Source organism: Python bivittatus, unplaced genomic scaffold (genome assembly GCF_059951505.1).
Source record: "Python bivittatus isolate LINGU-HERP-01145 unplaced genomic scaffold, Pbiv_v1 ctg000070_np1212, whole genome shotgun sequence".
Taxonomy (NCBI): Eukaryota; Metazoa; Chordata; class Lepidosauria; order Squamata; family Pythonidae; genus Python; species Python bivittatus.
Window position 1 is genome coordinate 48,320,748 of NW_028277034.1, and position 18,989 is coordinate 48,339,736.

The following is an 18,989-nucleotide window of genomic DNA, read 5'->3' on the forward strand; positions in this document are numbered from 1 at the left end:
ATTCATCTCTCTATTCTGAAAGAGTATTGCAAAACTGGATATAAATTATGTACATAGTTCCCAACAGATTCATTTGTATGCATGTAGTACGTATGCAGAATCAGGGATATATAGGGACTCTAATTTTAATTTTTAAAAAAATTAATTTAAAAAACCCGTTTTATACATTGCTATTGTTTGTTTAGTAAAAGCACGTACCTTGCTCTTCTTCAATGGAACTCAGTTCTTTCCCCAAGTTTATTAGTGATTTGTAAAGTATTTTTAAGAGCCCATTTGATGTAGTGGTTAAGGCACCAGGGTGGAAACCAGTTAAGCACAAAGCTAACTGGGTGTCTTTGGCCCACTCACTCTCTCCCAGCCCTAGGGAGAAAACAGTGGCAACCACTTCTGAAAATCTTGCCAAGAAAACTTCAGGGATTAGTACAGGCAGGCACCAGGAGTCAAAGGCACACACACACACACACACACACAAAGTATTTTTATAGATTCCAGAACTTTATCCTTGCAAGGTGGCAAAAGCTTTGCCAATTAACTTGGGTGTAAGCTCTATTGAAGAGTTTGATTTACCTCTACGGAAATGTACTATGAACTGCATGAAAATCCAATATGGAAACCATAAGAATCAGTCAGGTGGCAATAGAGGGCTGCATATAAAAGGGTAGGGCTTCAATCTGCCATCTTGACTTCTTTGACATTTCTTGTCCGAAGCTGATAATGCCAGTTCCAGTCGCTAGATGCTTGCATCCATGTGCTGGTTTATTCAGTCCAATAGGTTAACATTTGTGCAAATGCAGCCAATGAGTTCAGCTTTAGGAATCAGCAAAATTTTGGGGTTCAGATGTCACGGGTCTGTGCCATTTTTAACTAAAAGTGAAAAATCATCAAACAGATTTAACGCAAAACCTAAATTCTCTCTCCATAGAAAATTAGTATGACGAAAAGCACGCCCGGTAGTCCTGGGCATACTTGCTTTCTCTGCACAGGGAGGTGGTAGAGAATTGAAAAATTCTACGCCATCAATCAGACAATCCAGGAAAAAGCTGTATTCTGTTTCTGAGCCTGGGCCCCATTTTCTTCTCTGCTCAAATATCTTTTTAACCTTTTATTTCCTATCACCGCATGAGGAGTTCTGGGTCATTTTAAGCAGTAATCCTCCACCATGCACACAGCCTGCTATTTCACCTGTAAGGGCTGAAAAGGATAGTTCTCGATTGTCAAAAGTGACAAATGTGGGCATGCTTTGTACCAAAAACCCAGCGTGCTGTCAGAGCAGGCTAACGCAGGGGTGCAAAGCCTAAGATCCTCAGCCCACTTTCTCCGGGGAAAGCCCCCTTCAACACAGCGGCCTGATAAGTGACATGCCCTAAGCCCGGATTTACTTCGTTCCGGGCTGCCTTCCTTATAAAATGATCTGCCGAGCTCAGACCGGTTGTCTCCTTCATGGCTGTGCCCGCCCTGCGCACCAAGCCCCTGGGCTCTTCATCAAGGCGCCTCGTTTCGCGGGTGTAAACCCAGGGACTGGCGGTGTACCCGGTCAACCACGACTCGGCGGGCTGCATTAGCGGCCGTGAGGGAAGCGGGCCTCCCGCGCGGTCGCAGCCGGGGATTGCGCACAAAGCGCGGAGAGGGGCGCGGAGGGCCGGCGGCGCCCCTTCCCGGCCCGCGCACCAAGACGGCGGGTGCCGCGCTCCCTCTGGGCGCTAGAGGTCTCTGCGCGCTCGCCTCCGCGCGGGCGGGCCGGGCCGGGCCGGGCCGGGCGCGGCCATTGTTGCTCCGGCCTTCCGCCTGCCGGGGCCGTCCTCCTCCGTCGCGCCCGCCCGGCCGCTGGGGATGGAGGGCGAGAGCACGACGGCGCTCCTGCCGGGCTTCCTCTTCGGCGCCCTCGCCTTCCACCACCTCAGCACCGACTCGGATGCGGTACGTGGGGCGCCCCCGCGGCTCGGGAAGGGCTCCGTGCACGCGCCGCCGCCCCAAAGCGCGGGGCCAGCGCGGGCGGGAGGCTGCCCGGCCGGCGCCGGCGCCTGTCCGGGGTGTCGCTGCGCCCCGAGCGGAACCGCGCGGCTTCTGGAGGGCGAAGGGGCCTCTGCGCGCGGAGAACCCGGCAGCCTCTCGCTCGGCGGGTCGCCTTTCCAAGCCTCGGTTTCAGTTTCATTTCGGCCGGGGCCGGCTGCGGGTGCCCTCGAACTGATGTCCCCCGAGTCTTTGGGGCGCGGGTGGGGAATGGGGACCGAAAGGGCGTCGGTTAGCACTCCTTCCTACCGTTGTTGCCCACAACAACCCTGTGCGGTAGGTCAGAAGGAGCGCGCCCAGCGCAGGCACGCGGCCCGTCCCCATGGCTGAGCGCGGGCGAGAACTGGGGTCTGTCTCCCTGGCTCCGGCCGAGGTTCTCGGCCAGAAGCCCAGTACGGGAGTTGCGTGAGGGTTGGCCGCCCCGGCTGGGAATCCCAGGGGCTTTTGCTCCGGCCGGGGCAGACCCCGAGACCTGCCTGCAGACAGACCCGAGACTGGCTGCAAAAGTTGAACGCCTTAGGGAACCCGGGCGCCCGGCGCTTCCGACCCGAGGGCCGATGAGTGCCTGCGCGTGGCGCCCGTGTTAAAATTAAGCGCTCCTGTTGCGAACAAAGAGCGTTTGGTCCGTTCTCTGTCGCTGCTGGATACAGTGCTTTATTTTGAATTTCCCTCTCCTCACATGCCGCTGAACACAGCCTCGGCAAGCGCAGATCTTAGTTCTGGCTGTAAAGACAGACTCCCGTTTGCGTCATTTACCTGCTGACTTCTGCAGGGAGCAATGCAATGCCGCTGCTTTTGTGAGTCCCCACCGCTCACAGCCGCGTCCCTACACGTGTCACTCATTCCCCACCCCACAAAGGACGCTTTAGCTCGGGTGAAACCAGGGTTTCTCCACCTGGGCAACTTTAGGACGTTGCTGGCTTGCGTTAAGCGTATGCTGGCTGGGGAATCCTGTGAGTTGAAGTCCACACGTCTGAAAGTTGCCCAGGTGGAGAAACCCTGGTTTAAGCGGACCTGAAGAACAAAAAAGCTTGCCAGCTATTTTGTGTCATTTTGGATGACCTTATCCTTCAACTCTGGGGACTTCAAAAGAAAATAGAATAAATTTAAATTTTAGTCATTCCTAGTTAATCCACCCAGCGAGGCTGGCAGAAGAGTGTGTTGGTTCTGAAATTACCAAATGCGAACATAAGAACACACACTCAAGAATCACTCACTGGTAGATTTGCGGGAGTTGTGATGTTCCTTGTTTCTCATCTTGTATTCCTACAACCTGATATACGTTGCCTTGCCATCATGAATGCAGTGTAAGATGCTTATGAGTGATTCAGAATACCTGTAATAAATGTTGCATCTCTTGTGTGAAGGAGACTTTCAAATATTGGGTAGTATTCATAATTAGAATTTGCATTCAATGATTGGGCATCTATTTCCGAATCCTTGCTGCTTATTCATATTGAGCAAGTGTCATACCTCTCTTTCCATATTAAATAAAATGTTTCCTTTCTAAAAAAAATTAAAATTATATTATTAACCAAGGTCTGTTAATGAAACCTCATTTCAGTTGCTTGGCTATCAAGCCTATATGTGGATATAATAATTTAACCCTGGCCTCCAATTTTATTTCATGTCAAGAGGAATAAAAATGAAGTAATAGAGGGAGCAAGACACTTAGAAAAAGAAGTATGAGCCATCTTTTTGAAAGTTAGCAGTCTGCTCTGCTATCGCAGATCGTTGTCTTTTAAATTGTGTTCTCAGCATTTTCTAAAAGTGTAGGCTTACACTTGAACTGATGAATCTTGAAATTTTCTAATATATTATTAGTTTGACACGTGTTTCCTTTTGCTCACAAAGGAAGGCTTTCTGCTTGGAGATGTGAAAGGTGAAGCCAAGAACAGCATTACTGACTCTCAGATGGATGATGTTGAAGTTGTGTATACAATTGGTAAGTTACTTGAATGGCAGGACAGGGGTGCAAAATATTCCCTTCTGAATGATTTCTGGCATGAAACTTTGGGAAACGCCTGGTATCAAAGTGCAAAACTGCTGTTTCACGCATTCTAGGATTGTTTCAAGCTTGAAACACCACTGTTGCAAGCTTGGAAGAGTGCATTTTACTTAGGGCAGAAGGTTTGACTCAGATGGATACTTCAGCATGTGTGAATGAAAGATTTTTCACACCTGAATGAGTTTTGCAAGTTTCCCCCCCCCATCTGCCTTTTTAAACTTCTTGTATTATACAACCAGTATGTGGTACCAATAAAATGGGAATAACATGTGCTAATTTACTGCAGTTTTCAGAAGGAACAAAATGGAACACAATAGTACTTCATGTGACAGTGACATTTCCTATTTCTTCCTTCCATTTCTAAAATTATTCCAAAAGAATCTTTAACTTCCCTGCTTCATAAGAACTATAAAAGTTAGGATACAAATGGGTTTGTTCTACACTATGCAAAACTGTCCATGTCTTTAAATTTGCCACCATCCCCATCATTGTAGATACTTTTTGTACATCATTCCATTAATTTTTAATTCTGAAGTTCCAAAAAGACTTAGAATCCAGCTGCATGTTGTCCTTTCAAAGCTTGTTGTTAATACAAAGTTTGGCTCATCTATAGTTTTAGTAGAAAACCTGAAATGTGTTGCACAAAATACTAAATTAAATGAAGCTTTCCAGGATGTATAAGTCTCACATAATTATAATACAAAGTGATGTAATGAATAATGTATGAATCTCATATGACTTTTATTTTAAATAATTTAAGAACATACAGAAGCATGTCTACATTACAAGTAATATGTTACTTCATTTCAGATATACAAAAGCACATTCCATGTTATCAACCCTTCAGGTAGGTAAAAAAAAAAATTGGTATATCCTTTTATAAAACATAAGGTCCATTTAAAAACTGCAGGGGGCAAGATTAGCTCTGATTGTGAATTAGAATCATATCTGCAGATAACCTCAAGGAGCTCACAGTAAATTAAATGGCAACATCTGTTTGCACTGAGAGCTTCATGCCCATGTAATGGGATCCATACAGAGTTCCAGATCCTAAGAACAGAAATGTCATGAAAGGAAACCGTGCAGCCCTATAGATGTCTACTTTGATGTACGCCTGATTGAGATTAATGGGATTTATTTGCCAATCTGTACCCTTTTTCCTGGAAGTGAGTCCCACTTAATTTTTAAGATAATCTTATATTTTAAATGAACTTTCCCATCACTGGGTATTCATAAGAGTATACCCATTATATTATAAAAACTCTTTATAATACAGCCAATTTATCATTTTTGCATTGCCTTAAAAAAAACGCATTGACAATGGTTATTTTACGAAACCATTGGCCCATATCTCTTTGCAGATAAACCGTAGAGAAACATACATACAGCTAAGATTTACTCTCTTGCTGAAAATAATTGTAATCCAATAGTTTTGGAGGGAGCAGCACCACTTATGATTCTCCTTGTCTACTTCCCAAGGCCAAAACTTTTGATTTCTGTATTACTTTTTTCTGTTTGATTTCCTATGGAATCCTCAGAAAATATCCTAGAAAAGGACTAGAAGCAAACATTCGCTAACAAATCACTAGCTGCAAATATGTTTAATTCAGTATTTCTGTTCCTTCCCACTTATTTTATCATTTTTAGCTTTTACAACGCAGCTGGAGAACTGAATAAACCAGCGCTGAAGAAAATATTGTCAGGGTGCAAAAAGGTATTTTGCATTTAGACTTAACAGCATTGCATGAGCATATTCAAAAACAAACATTTTATTCAAAGACTTATCTAATTCTCCATAGTTTGATTTATGTGATTTGATTATGAGTTTATAAATTATAAGTAACATAGTCTCAGCAATGTCAGTGGGACTTATTTCCAGATAAGTATGCCTAAAATTACAGATAATGTATATTTGTGAATAGATCCAAGATTCCTCTTGCACAGATTTCCTCAAAAGGGATTATACTACTATCAGAATTTTCGTACTTTGATTATGGAATGGAGCATATTTAACTGCTTCTGAATTAACACAGACTCCGAAAAGTGCTCCCTAGGTTGCATACTTCTTGTTACCCACAATAACCATTATGTTCCTTTGTCCTGAATTTTTGTCCTGTATGTAATTTTTCTTTTCTAACATTCTTAAGTTAGAATTTAAGTTAAAATGTGTATCTGTGAATGCAAAAAAGTGTCCTTGAAATATGTACAGGTAGTCTCCAGTTTAAGAACAAGTTCTGTTCCCAAGATCTGTCCTTAAATCGAATTTGTATGGAAGCCGGAACAGCATTATTGTATAATACTGTATAAGTAATATTGTGTAATTCACTCAAATCATTGTGTGTTTAACATAAGTCATTATTTAACTCGAATTTTGCTACAGTAGGCTCCATTCTTAACTATGGGTCGTCTGTAACCCAGGCGTTCTTAACCCGGGGATTACCTGTATTGTTAAAAATAATTAGAAATCATAACCAGGCTTAAAATCTAGGCAGGCATAAGAGCAGGGACTAAATGTGAGTCAGCTCCTTGTATGATGCTGCAGTAGCCATTACGTGTTGTTTATTTTGTATTTTGTGTTTTTTTTTTTATTTTATGTTAGACACCCATAGTTGCTGTTGTGAGATGGGCAGCCATGTAAATAGATTGGATGAATGAATACATATGTACATAATTGCAAATATAAATATGCAACTAGAGCAAGTAGTACATTTTTAACTTTTGTGAATTTCTTTAAAAGGTTGGGTTAGATATAACTGCTGGTACTTCTTGCAGTGACTCATAGATTAAAATGCTAATGACGATTCTTTTTTGTCAGGTTCACTTTGAAAGTAATATTTTTCTGAGTAGCTGCTTCTTTAAAGAATGCCCTTTTCTTTTCCAGAATGTGGTAGGTTGGTACAAACTCAGGCGTAATACTGACCAGACAATGACGTTTAGAGAACAGCTTCTTCACCAGCACTTACAGTCACACTTGTCAAATCAGGGTCTTGTGTTTCTGTTACTCACTTCCAGTGTGACCTCTTCAAGTTCATCCACTTACAAACTTGAATATGCATTGCATAAGCCACAAGAGGGGTAAGTAACAAATGCTGCAGGATTTCTTTTCGTTCAGTTCCGTATTAATTCTGATCAGAAACAGCATAATCCGATACAATGGTGTGATCTGGGATTAATATTATGTAACTCAAGACAGAGAGCCAGTTCAGTGTAGTGGTGAAGGCACCAGGCTAGAAACTAGGAGAACGTGAGTTCTTGTCCTGCCTTAGGCACAATGCCAGCTGGGTGACCTTGGGCCAGTCCCTCTTTCTCAGTCCTAGGAAGGAGGCAAGGAAAGAAGAAGAACACTTCTGAAAATCTTGCCAAGAAAACTGCAGGGACTAGTCATGGCAGTGGCCAGGAATCAAGACTGACTCGAAGGCGCAACCCGCCCCCCCCCCGATAACTTAGGTTCTCTCTTTATGAATTCCCTGTTTGAAATGTGAAAGAAATCTTACTATAATGAAAACCATTCGCTTCAGTTGAAATTCAGTTGAAATTGCATTAAAATTTCATGTGTTTTATTTTTATCATCTCTGGCCACATTCATCGACTGAGACTGACAGAAATTAGGATTGTAAATGATGAAACGAAGCCTACAAGTTATTTTATCCATCTGTAACATTGGATTACATTTCAGAGAGGTTCTCCCCCACCCCTGGCCTTTGTATAAGCTGCATCTCACAGAGTGTCAATAGAGTCAGCGTACTCCTCCCTTCTCGGTATCAGCGTTTCCCAGATGTCTCTCTCTTGCTCCCTTGCCATTGTCACAGTAGCAGCTGATATTTCTGTTGCTACTGCAAAGAAAGGTTTTGATCTCTAAGGGTGGAAAAGAGATCTGCAAACTCCTGTGGTCCTTGGGAATAAATTACAGAGCGGCACATTTATCATACGCAACAGAAAATGCTGAATAAAACCTGCGATACCCCTAATTATGCTCTTTGCTTTTCTGTAGGCTTCTTCAGAAAGTGCCAGTAGTTGTAGCCAATCTAGGAATGGCAGAACAGCAAGGTTATCGAACTGTATCTGCTTCTTGTATTTCTTCTGGCTTTTGTAAAGCAATCGCAATACACAGGTAGGAAAACCATCTTCTCCTATTTTGTATGGTATGCTCAGTAATACCCTGGGTAGATTTTTACCTAGGTTACAGAAAATTTGCATTACGCATTGTCATTCGGTATCAATAGGATTTGGAACAAAATGTTCTAGAACATCCATACTGTGTGACAAGGAAATTCCTGTTGAGAGTTTCAGCTCTGCTCCTTTCAGGATATTCTAAACAGTAAAATACTTAACAAAGCCTATTCACAGTCCTTTATCCTTCCTCGATTTTCCAATTTTCTTTCTCAGTTGGAATTCAGCATTCAGTGGCTTTTGGTGCCAGAGCATGAAAAATCCCAGTTGCTCCTTTTATATTGTACTTCTACAGACTTCAGCATCCAAATTCTTCTTGTCCTTCTCTCAGCAGCTTCACTGTAAACTCATTTCCACTACTTTGAATTCATGATTTTAAAACACAGATAAAGTTGCTTAAGGTTGCTAGACTTTTGATTCTATATGGGTGGGGTGTGAAGTTGTCATTGGGGCAGTGCATTATATTATTATCTTGGATTCATGCCAACTTGTGGAATCTGATGAGGTGGATAGGACACTTTCTGATATGCCCTCTGCCACCTGTGGCCTTTTGTGTCTTTTTGTGCTTTTTGTGTCTCCTTTGGGCATCCAGGATGAGTGAGTAGCTAGATCTGGGTTACTGAGGTTACTGTCTTCTTGGTGTAAGGGGCTGCCCTGGCTGTCTTTAACAAGGTGCCCATGTACCCCTTCTGAAGAAGGCTTTTTTGGATCCAGCAATAATGGATAAATGTTGCCCTGTTTCCAGCCTTCCCTTTTTAGGGCAGGCTGTTGAGATGGTACGGCTCCAGCTGCAGTATGTGCCCTAGAGGAAAGGCATTATCTGGATCAGTGTTTCTCAATCTTATCAACTTTAAAATGTATGGACTTCAACTCCCATAATTCCTCAGCCAGCATGCTGGTTGGGAGAATTCTGGGAGTTGAAGTCCACACATCTTAAAGTTGCTGAGGTTGAGACACACTGATATGGGTCCTCTGCAGTCGGGGTTCAGGCCTGACTATGGGACCAAAATGGAATTGGTTTATCTGATGGACAGCCTGTTTTGGGACCTAGATGGTGGCCACACTTTGTGGAATAACCTCTCACTGGAAGCCAGATTGTCATCAACTCTGATATCTTTTTGAAAAGCTGCTAAAGCAGAATAGTTCTCTAGACCTTTTGAAAACTGATGTTGCCCACCAGTTGGCTGGCACTGTTGGATGTTTGAAATGATGACTGTTTGTCTTAATTTTTGTTAAGTTGACACTGTACTCTTTAACTGTGTCTTTAACCTGATATAATTTTATCTAGAATTTTAATTAGCAATATCTTTAGCAAATTATCTTGTCTATTTCTAAAGCACCTGATGGCATTTTCTTGTTTCAGTTAAGGATTCGTTAGTCTGCATGTTTAGATTTTGAAATATCTACATTTCAGTACTGTATTTTTCTGAAAATTACAAATAAAAATAGTACATGCTAGGTTTTTTTTGCATCAAAGGTCAGAATTCTTTAATGAAGATGGGTCTCTAAAAGAAGTTCATAAGATTAATGAAATGTATGTAACTTTGCAGACAGAACTAAAGGTAAGTTAGATCTTATTTTATGAATACCTGTTTTGTGACTTTTAAGTAGCAGTGGAAAATTTGAAACACATTTGTTAATGCAGCTCAAATAAATATTCAGGCAAAATATTACTTAGTAGGATATCATAGATTAAGAAAGACCCAATTCCATTTATTAGAACCTTTGCCAGGTATAACATTATTTGTTTTGGAAATAATGGCATGTAAAAAAACAAATCATGCAAATTGTGGTAGTAATGCAGCCCCCAGGCGAAAAAGATTGCCCATTCCTATAAAGAACAGTAGAAAGCTACACTTAAAAATGTTCAATGACTGATAAAAACCTTGCATTTTACAGGTGTTCTTTTTCTCTTGTTCTAGAATCTGTGCAGTAAAGTAGTGGATAGTGAAAAATCAGTAGAGAATCTGTTATCACAAATAGATCAGCTGAGACAAGAAATAAGAAGCAAAAAAGAACAGAAGAAAACTGCAGGTAAGGTAGCTTATTGTGCCTAAAAAAGCTGAAGTCCTCCAGGCCTTTAAAACATACACATTTATTGGGTAGAGAAGAAATTAATTCATCGGTGTTATTACATTCTTCACTGGTTTTGCTATAACAGACCCACATAGTTATCTGCCTTATTTTTCCTCAACAAAATATGGACAAGCTATAATTGTAAAAATTGTTATTTGATGTTAAATAAAGCACTTCCAAAGTTATCCACTTGTTTGTGAAAATAGCATTTTAGTAAGCTCCTTCATGTGTTGAGATCTCCACGTAGTTTTGTTTTTAAGCAGACAGACGCTGCAGTGTAGCAATGTTGCAAAAGTTCACTGTTGTAAAAGGTTATTTGGCAGAATAGGGTAAATAGGAGAAAGTTCTGAGCCATTGTACCACATTTGTTCTCACGAGAAAGGTGAAATTGGTAAGTGAACGCAGAGAATAAATGGCTAGGGCACAGACAAACCTTTAATATAGTCCACCACAAATGCTTTGTGTTCCTGAACTTGCCTGCTTCTACGTTTTCCTGTGGGTTCCCTGCAGCAGAATTGGGATCAGAAGATCACCACCACCACCTTTTTCCATATCCCTTTATCTCTATCTCTCTAGTTATGCTCCAGCCATTTTGCCAAACAGCTGTTCAACACAGTAACTGGAAAAAGGTGGCTTATAGAGAGGATCATGGTGCATGCCACAATTTCCATTTAATTTATACATCTCCATCCATGGTTGGCGCTTGGCACCTAACGGGTGCATCAGGGGACTGTCACAAGCATCCATTCATATCACAAGAGGTTTAAATATTACAGAAAGCCCAAAAACATGGTTTTCACTTTTTATCCAATAATGAAGGATTTCACAAATGATACATGGGTTTGTGTGTGCACGCATTTGTGTACATATTACAAGAAATGTAGAGAAACCAAAGGATGTCCTGGTTATATGCACAGTGCAGTAACATAAGTAACCAGGCGGAAAAATAAATCAAGTTTCCATTCTTTTAAAATAGATTACTAGCTGCTTATTACGTCTAATCAGAAATGTGATTTAACATAAAATCTAGCTTGCTAAGGAAAGTAAAAAAAACAACTAAAATATTGAGATGGGTTTGGCAATTTCTAGAGCATTTTAAAATTGTAGTCCGTTACTGAACAAGCTAACTAGAATAATTCCTGTCTTGCCAACTATTCCAAGTCAGTAGCAGAAAGTTAAAGAGAGATGACCCTTCTTAATTCATGCTACTTGTTCCTCACTAAATAAAAATTAGCTTTATCTGAAATCTTGTTCCTTGATACAATATACCCTATGTAGTTATTTGGGTGTCTAATGTAGACTGTTTCACTCTGGGGAAAAAATGCTGCTTTACAATTGACATATTCAGCCTATTATAGCAGTCTTTCCATCTAATGGAAGTATCCTCTATTCTGACTTTTTTTTTCCTTTCTGTTTTCTGTTAGAAAAGAACAGAAATTACTCAGAGGAGCCCAAAGAAAATATTTTTCTTTGTCAAGCTTTGCAGCACTTTTTCCCAAATTCTGGGCTGCAGACAAGCACGGTTACTTTAAAGGGAAGGCAGATTTCTAAGCAGTGCTGCACTGTCGACCACAACATCAAAATAACGGACCGGTTAACTTTAATGATCAAAGAAAGTAGTTTCCCTGAAGCTGAAACAAGGCAGACGATGAAGCGAAAAGGTACTGTGAACACAAGCGGCCCAAAGCCATTCAAAAGACTGCGATCATTCCACCATACTCAGAAACTGTTTCAAGAAGACCAGGAAAGCCGTGACCAAGAAATAAATGTTACAAGTAACACCAAACCAACAGAAAGTGTGACACACTGATGGATGCACACTGCCTTTAATCCCTTCAAGTGGCAAAGGTTTTTGTTTTTTTTATTCTCACCCATTGCTGCCTCTCATTAGCGCGCTTCATTAATACATGGAATATTTGAGCAACATTTTGCAATTCAAACATACCATTTTAAATCAGCATCTTTCTCACAACTTGGAAAAATGTTCAGATTGCTCTTTCTCATTAAATCTGTATATTGCTTACTCCCAGCGTTTCTCAACCTTGGCATCGTGAAGACGTGAGGACTTCAACTCCCAGAATTCCCCAGCCAGCATGGTGGGCTAGGGAATTCTGGGAGTTGAAGTCCACACATCTTCAAGTTGCCAAGGTTGAGAAACACTGGCTCACTCTTAGAGAGTGTGGCAGAAAGCAGAATCAAAGAACCTACCTGAGTTTTTGTTTTTAATGAGAACTATATTAAGAATGCAATGGGAGTTTCTTTAAATAGCATGCTGATTTTGAAGCATTGACCCTAAAACCAATATTACAGTGAAAAAGACCAATCTTTAAGAATTTCATTCACAATTATCACTTTATATTGTGTTTTAATACTTAGAATTTCTACAGCCTTGTTACGTATCTGAGCTAAAATGAGTAAAATTGCATTTTGGGGGAGTGAGCCCCAGAGATGCTAATTCAAAGTAGGGATACAATATCAGTAGGTAAAATGGTTTATTTTCTATCCTGCATCTGAAGCAACTGCATTCTAATGTAATTTCAGAAAACAGACCCTATACAGGTTGAAGCAATCAGATATTTACTATTAAGAGACACATTTCTCTCCTGATAACACTGTACGCTTGTCCACAGAGCAAGAATTACTATTTGTTTTATACTCTCTATACAGTGTGAAATAATAGGCTTGTCACTGAAATATTGATGGCTTGTTTATTAATATTCTAGTAATGAACATAGTGCAATTACAAAAATAGATTAAGCATGATTGATACAATTTATTCTGGATATTTAATATTACATATTTTGGGGTCACTGCGAAACACTGGGTCCTTATACATAACCGACATAAATCCTGCAACAGAATAGTTAAGTTTTAAAAACAAAATGTTTTATATAACACCCGGATGCATGACTATTTTACCACAATACTTACCCATTGCGTGGGATCTTTTAATGGCTTTTGCAATTTCACGCTGTTTCTTCATACATAAGCCTATGAAAGCAAACAATCATTTGAAAAATCACTGACAATATCAAGTGCTCAGTTTCATTTGAGCTTTTGTTTCAAAAATAAAAAAAAATATTTTAAATAACTTTTTTTCTACTTTCTTACTTTAGAAAGCATGTATTTGGGCTGGTGTAGCTCAGAATGGATGTCAATCCTTGTGTTAAAAGTACTGAACAATATTTGGTTTGGATATGAGTAGATATAATTCTGCCAAAGAATGTTTTTTGTACATACCTGTTATATGCTGACCCAATATGTGACCAGTGTATGGAGAAATAAACTGTGATAAAAGCTGTTGGAGAAATAAGTTGATTAAGTCTTCAAAAGAGTAAAAATTAAATGAAATTAATACTTTTTTGTAGCAAATATTTACAATCGGATAACATTTCATAGTTGTGTGAAGAAAGGGACTCCATCCATGTATATTCATGATATTTTATTTGAAAATCTAGAATAAATTTCTGCCTGTGTAATTAAAATATGCAGTTTGATTTGAAAGAGTGGGAGTGGGTTGTAGCAATAGAGGTCCATCGTGGGTAAAATGCTCCATATCAAACTAGACAGAAAAGCGGGAGCAGACAGTAGTCTCACACAATGGCCGTATTCCATTAAGCTATCTTTTAACCATAGTTTGGTGACAAAGCAATAACTGTCAAGCTAAGCCTTAACAGTAAGAGAGGGTTTACACACTGCTATAAGCCTTAAGAATAGCTACATCTGTAGCCACCAAGAAACATACTGTACTATTTTATTTGTTATGCTGCAATACTCATACACAGATATAGGTAAGTAGTTTTTTAAATTAATGTATTTAAATGTATTAATAGCCATCCACTCCAGCAGACTCTGGGCTGCTCACAAAAAATACTAAATTAAAACAAAAACATACACAAGACAAAACAAAGCACCCCTGAGTAAAAAAACAACCATTAAAACAAAGCATTACACCCCCAAACACATTAACCCCAAACCTGGGACCAAAGTCAGGTTTTAAGGGCTTTTTGGAATATATAATGTATTTGACTATATAACATAGAAATGGTAGGCTGAATTCTAACTAATTAACACTTTTAATTCTAGTCAATGACCTTAATAAAATTTCTATTCACTTTTACAACCCGGTAAAAGCCACAGTTCGAGTGGTGTGGGTCTACCTAAAATCCCACTATTTGAGTGGGACTAAACTGACTGTTAGTTTGGCCCCTAGTTCAACTGACTGTCCCTAAAAGACAGTCATATCATTCACCACTTCAAGTTAATCTCTGTGACAGAAATGCAGATTTTCAATTACAGGTACTTATCCAATGCATGTTCCAGCCGAGACACTGATTTTTTTTTTTCCCACTGTGGTGGTATCATCATTATCATCATCATCATGTTTTTATCCTGCCTTTTTAAAAAAATATATATTTGGTCATTGCAAGGCAGCAAACATACCTAATACTCCTGCCTCCTATTTTCCCTATAACAACAACCCTGTGAGGTGGGTTGGGCTGAGAGAGAGGCACTGGCCCAAAGTCACCCAGCCGGCTTTCATGCCTAAGGAGGACCTGGAACTCACAGTCTCCTCATTTCTAGGCCAGCACAATCCTGAAACAATTTTTGCTCTGTTTTCTGTAACATACTCAACACCACACTCAAGTCAGCAGTAATTTACCTGTATATTCTTGTAGTCAATAGTTACACCGCATAAGATACACTTTTTAGGAGGCTCCTTATACGGATTTTCCATTGGGACAGGCTGAAACAACAAGAATTTTAGTAATGGCTTTTTTCAGCTCTTCCTGCTCTTAAGCCCTTCAGCAAGAAAGGCGTCTTTTTGCACATACCCACTAGGTGGACCAGACCAGGAAATCAACTCACAGGAAGGCTAAAACTACTGTTATTGAGATGGGCTATAAGAACAGAATCTTGAGGCTGAAAACAGGTGCAACTATAATATGCTACATGTTCCTTTTCAATGCACTTATCTGCAGTATCTCTTTAACATGTATGATTAACTTTTGACAATTTTATTTGAAGAAATTGGAAACATCTCCCCATTCTATTTGTAGATATTTGATATTGATCCATATGAGTTGAGGAATGTGCAACTAGATTTATTTCCTTTTTTTATTAACAACACATACAGTACCAGCACTTTACTGTATTCATTATATTCTGACATTCTGTGTCAAGAAACATTTAAGAATACATGGAGTTTTAGGTTTGTTCTAGTAGTATCTTACCATATCTGCCTGACTGGATTCCTGCTCACTGTATGAACTACTCTCTCGTTTCCATGATCTGCCTGAAAAGACATACAAATGTACAAGCCTGTCAAAATATACGCTAATCAGCCCAATAAAGCAGCTGAACAGAAATGACCCTGACTTCCTAAAGTCCTCTTTCCTTTTTAACCCTCTGCAGAAACTCAATCTTATCATCAACAGAAAAAACAGAGATGGATGCACAAATGATTTATCTGAAAACTAGCAAAAATGCTGACAGCTCAGGCCTGCATTTAATCTTATGGATTACACCAGTGTTGTCCAAACTTGGCCACTTTAAGATGAGTGGACTTCAACTCCCAGAATTCCCCAGCCAGCATGGCTGGCTGGGGAATTCTGGGAGTTGAAGTCCACTCATCTTAAAGTGGCCAAGTTTGGACAACACTGGATTACACAAAAAGGAATCCCATGTAGGCTAGCGGAAGAAAACTCTGCAGATAAGTGAGAAGGTTGCCATTCAGCCACCTTGTGTCTGTGCTGGAAGAAGCTTCCTCCACAAACATTAAAAAGATACGGACTGGCGGTGGAGGTACCAATAGCTGTACCAGAAACCAAGCTGGTGGAATGTGATCTAATTCTCTTCAGTCAACCAGATAGTTAGAAAACAACTTTTAAAAACTAGCCTGCTAAGATTTATAAGCTTACATTTCGATACCAGGGATAGAGAAGTTTGTGTCTGTTCTTCCCGCAATAGCAGCAGAGACTGTTTACTTCATAGTAGGCTTTTAAAAAGTTATAGACTAATAACTTTTATGAACAAATCAATGACTGCATTGTAGTACCCATACAAAAATGCATAAATAACCCAAAACAATTAGTTGGCAAATAATCTCCTGTTTGCTGAAATATGTGTAAGAACATAAAAACGGACTTGCTGGATCAGGCCAAGGCCAATTTTGGTGCAGGTTTTTGTTTCTCACATTGGCCAACCAAATGCCTCTGGGGGGCTTGCAAGCAGAAATGAGGAACGCTCCCTTCTTCGCCTGTTGTTCTTTTGCAACTGATATTTGGAGGCATGCTGCTCCCAACCCAGAGATAACAATCTCAGTGAATAACCCGGAAAAAAATGTCTTAATGACATTATCTAATCCCCTTCTAAAGCCATCAAAGTTAGTGACTATCATCATGTATTCTGATAATAAACTCCAAAAGTTAATTATGTGAATATTTTTTTCTTCTCTCTCTCTGTTCTAAATCTACTTATAGTTATGTGTGCACCTAGGATGGCATATGTTACACCTCTGTTCCATGAGCTCCATTGGCTGGTCTGCCTCCAGGTGCAATTCAAGATGCAGGTTTTGACCCTTAAAGCCCTACATGGCATGGGACCAGGTTATTTGAGGGACTGCCTCTTCCTGATTACATCTACCATACCATCAAGTCCAGCAGGAGGAGTATGCTCTGGGCCCCATCTGCTAAAGACTTTCATATGACGGGACCCGGAAGACATGCCTTTTCAGTAGTGGCTCCTGCTTTCTGGAGCATCCCCGCCCAAGGAGAGGTTAGCCCCATCCCTGCTATCCTTCTGGAAAGCCCTTAAAATGTGGTTTTTCCAACAACCATAGGAAGCCTGCAAGATGGCTGTACTGTATCTAGATGGTTGTTATTCTCCCGCATTCTTGCTTTTTATTTATGTATTTGTTTTAGCTGTCTTAATGGCTGTTATATTGTTTTTAATTGTTGCTGGATGTACATCACCCAGAGTCACGTTCCGTGAGACGGGCAGCCATATAAATTTGCTAAATAAAATAAATAAAATAATTGGATGTCATTAGTCCTAATGTTTTGAGAGACAAACTATCAGACATTTTCTTCATTGCATGAATGATTTTATATACCTCAGCCATGTTTCCCCATCTTTTTATAAATAAGAACTTTGAATGTTCCAGCCTTTTTCTCACAGGAAAGGTGTTTAAGCTTCTTCATGATTTTGGCAGCCCTATTCTGCACCTTTTCCAAACCTACTACTGTATATCTTTTCTTTTTTCAAATGTGGTCATCAAAGCTGCACCCAGCATTCTAGATGCAGCTAACACAGACTTGTATAAAGGCATTACAATGTTGACAGTTCTATTTCCAAAAACTTTCCTAATGATCCCTAGAATGGAATTCGCCTTTTCACAGTTGTTTCACAGGGAGGTGCTACCTCCAGTGAAATATCTGCTATGATCCCCAAGGCCATTTTCCTGGTTAGTTACAGACAGCTCAGACGTTACCAGTGTATATGTGAAGTTATGCTATTTTGCTCCAGTGTGCATCATTTTACACTTCCTATTTCTAAATGGAACGGTATTTGCTAGCTGGCTGGGCATTATTTAATGAAATTTATAAATGACTTCAATCTTGACATTCATCTAGTTTAAAGGTATCCTTCACAGTATCATTCTAGAGTGTTCCACAATGAGTTTCATGAAATGAGCATCTAACAAAGTATATCATGTAAAAAAAAAAAAAAAAAAGCTGTGCAGGGACAGAGAAAGTGGTACAATGTGAACTAAACAGTAGACTGTATTTACAAAATTTATAAACAGAAGCCACTGTCATCATTCTGCTACTGCAAGAGAAGCCTCCCACAAAGGCTCTTAAGATCCAAACTAGATAAGTGTAACAGGTGCCCTCTAGATGTATTAATTCCCAGAATTCACATTTGGCCTTTTTTTACTTACAATATCTGCACTTATTTCTTTATTGTTTTATTTTTATTTTAAACCCAATACCCTGTCTGGGCAGTTTACACTAAAACAGACTGAAAGATACAGTGTGTTTTAGTAACTACATATACACTAAAATTAAATAAAATGCAAAATGAAAATGCCATACCAACTAGGCAGCAGCAAGGTGGTTATTCAAAATAATAACAAAGCCAATTAAAAAGCCCGAGAAAATAGAAATAATGCTTACTTGGGGGGCCAGTCAAGCTTCTCTGGGGAGGCAATTCCATAAATAAGGCTCTCTTGTTTTAAATGGGCAAATGTTCTAATCACATCAGAAGGGATGAGCTATGAAACTGCTCACATCTCTACTCACATGCCTGGGAATCTCCTGAATTCTTTCATTATTGCACGCCTGGCTCCATTCCTATCCAAAATTGATGGGCCAACCACACAGAAAAGATCGTCATTAGCTCCCTCTCAGGTTCCGCAAGGTTCACTTACCCGAACCAGACGCACAGATTCCGTTTCTTACAGTGGCGAAGAGATAAAATCTCCCCGAAATCCTAGGAGAAGAAACCAAGCTTGCCACGGCAGCCATGTTTTCCGCTCTCCAAACTTCCGGTACAGACGGGGCAGTAGAGTAACATCCAATCAAGTCCTCCTCACAACACATCCGGGTTGCGGAAAGAAAAGCTTCCGCGCCTCAACTGCGGCTGCACCACCGTTCCGCCATACGGTTCGGTATCCTCCCAAGGAAGTCGCTTCCGCGCAACCAATCATGGCGATCTATCGTCA

General features: G+C 40.2%; 2 protein-coding genes across 3 annotated transcripts; one reads left to right on the plus strand and one right to left on the minus strand.

Annotated features, from left to right (window-relative positions):
- The first annotated feature begins 809 nt into the window (after positions 1–809).
- ABRAXAS1 (abraxas 1, BRCA1 A complex subunit) lies at positions 810–13,102 on the plus strand. Of its 2 annotated transcripts, none has more exons than XM_088133108.1 (9): positions 810–1,917; positions 3,865–3,955; positions 4,829–4,865; positions 5,666–5,732; positions 6,900–7,093; positions 8,010–8,129; positions 9,666–9,750; positions 10,111–10,222; positions 11,689–13,102. In XM_088133108.1, the coding sequence occupies exons 1-9, from the start codon at positions 1,831–1,833 to the stop codon at positions 12,072–12,074; spliced, it is 1,179 nt and encodes a 392-aa protein (XP_087989234.1). In that variant the 5' UTR covers positions 810–1,830; the 3' UTR covers positions 12,075–13,102. The 2 variants fall into 2 exon arrangements, with proteins under 2 accessions (XP_087989234.1, XP_087989235.1); XM_088133109.1 differs by having other exon boundaries at positions 813–1,917; positions 3,869–3,955.
- Positions 12,610–18,852, minus strand: MRPS18C (mitochondrial ribosomal protein S18C). The gene is made up of 6 exons (XM_007437109.4): positions 18,696–18,852; positions 15,499–15,560; positions 14,928–15,011; positions 13,505–13,562; positions 13,196–13,255; positions 12,610–13,114 (listed from the first exon to the last, which is right to left on the minus strand). Exons 1-6 carry the CDS (start codon positions 18,790–18,792, stop codon positions 13,038–13,040), a joined length of 438 nt encoding a protein of 145 aa, XP_007437171.1. The 5' UTR covers positions 18,793–18,852; the 3' UTR covers positions 12,610–13,037.
- Between the last annotated feature and the right edge of the window lie 137 nt (positions 18,853–18,989).

What these genes read in the sequence shown, in the direction of transcription:
- ABRAXAS1 (XM_088133108.1), top strand. Translation starts at nt 1,831, where the DNA reads ATGGAGGGCGAGAGCACGACGGCGCTCCTGCCGGGCTTCCTCTTCGGC. An exon ending in TGAAGTTGTGTATACAATTG is followed by an intron (nt 3,956 to 4,828) that starts GTAAGTTACTTG and finishes ACTTCATTTCAG; the next exon opens with ATATACAAAAGCACATTCCA. An exon ending in AGAACAGAAGAAAACTGCAG is followed by an intron (nt 10,223 to 11,688) that starts GTAAGGTAGCTT and finishes GTTTTCTGTTAG; the next exon opens with AAAAGAACAGAAATTACTCA.
- MRPS18C (XM_007437109.4), bottom strand. Translation starts at nt 18,792, where the DNA reads ATGGCTGCCGTGGCAAGCTTGGTTTCTTCTCCTAGGATTTCGGGGAGA. An exon ending in ATTGGGTCAGCATATAACAG is followed by an intron (nt 13,256 to 13,504) that starts GTATGTACAAAA and finishes TTGCTTTCATAG; the next exon opens with GCTTATGTATGAAGAAACAG. An exon ending in TAAAAGATCCCACGCAATGG is followed by an intron (nt 13,115 to 13,195) that starts GTAAGTATTGTG and finishes ATTCTGTTGCAG; the next exon opens with GATTTATGTCGGTTATGTAT.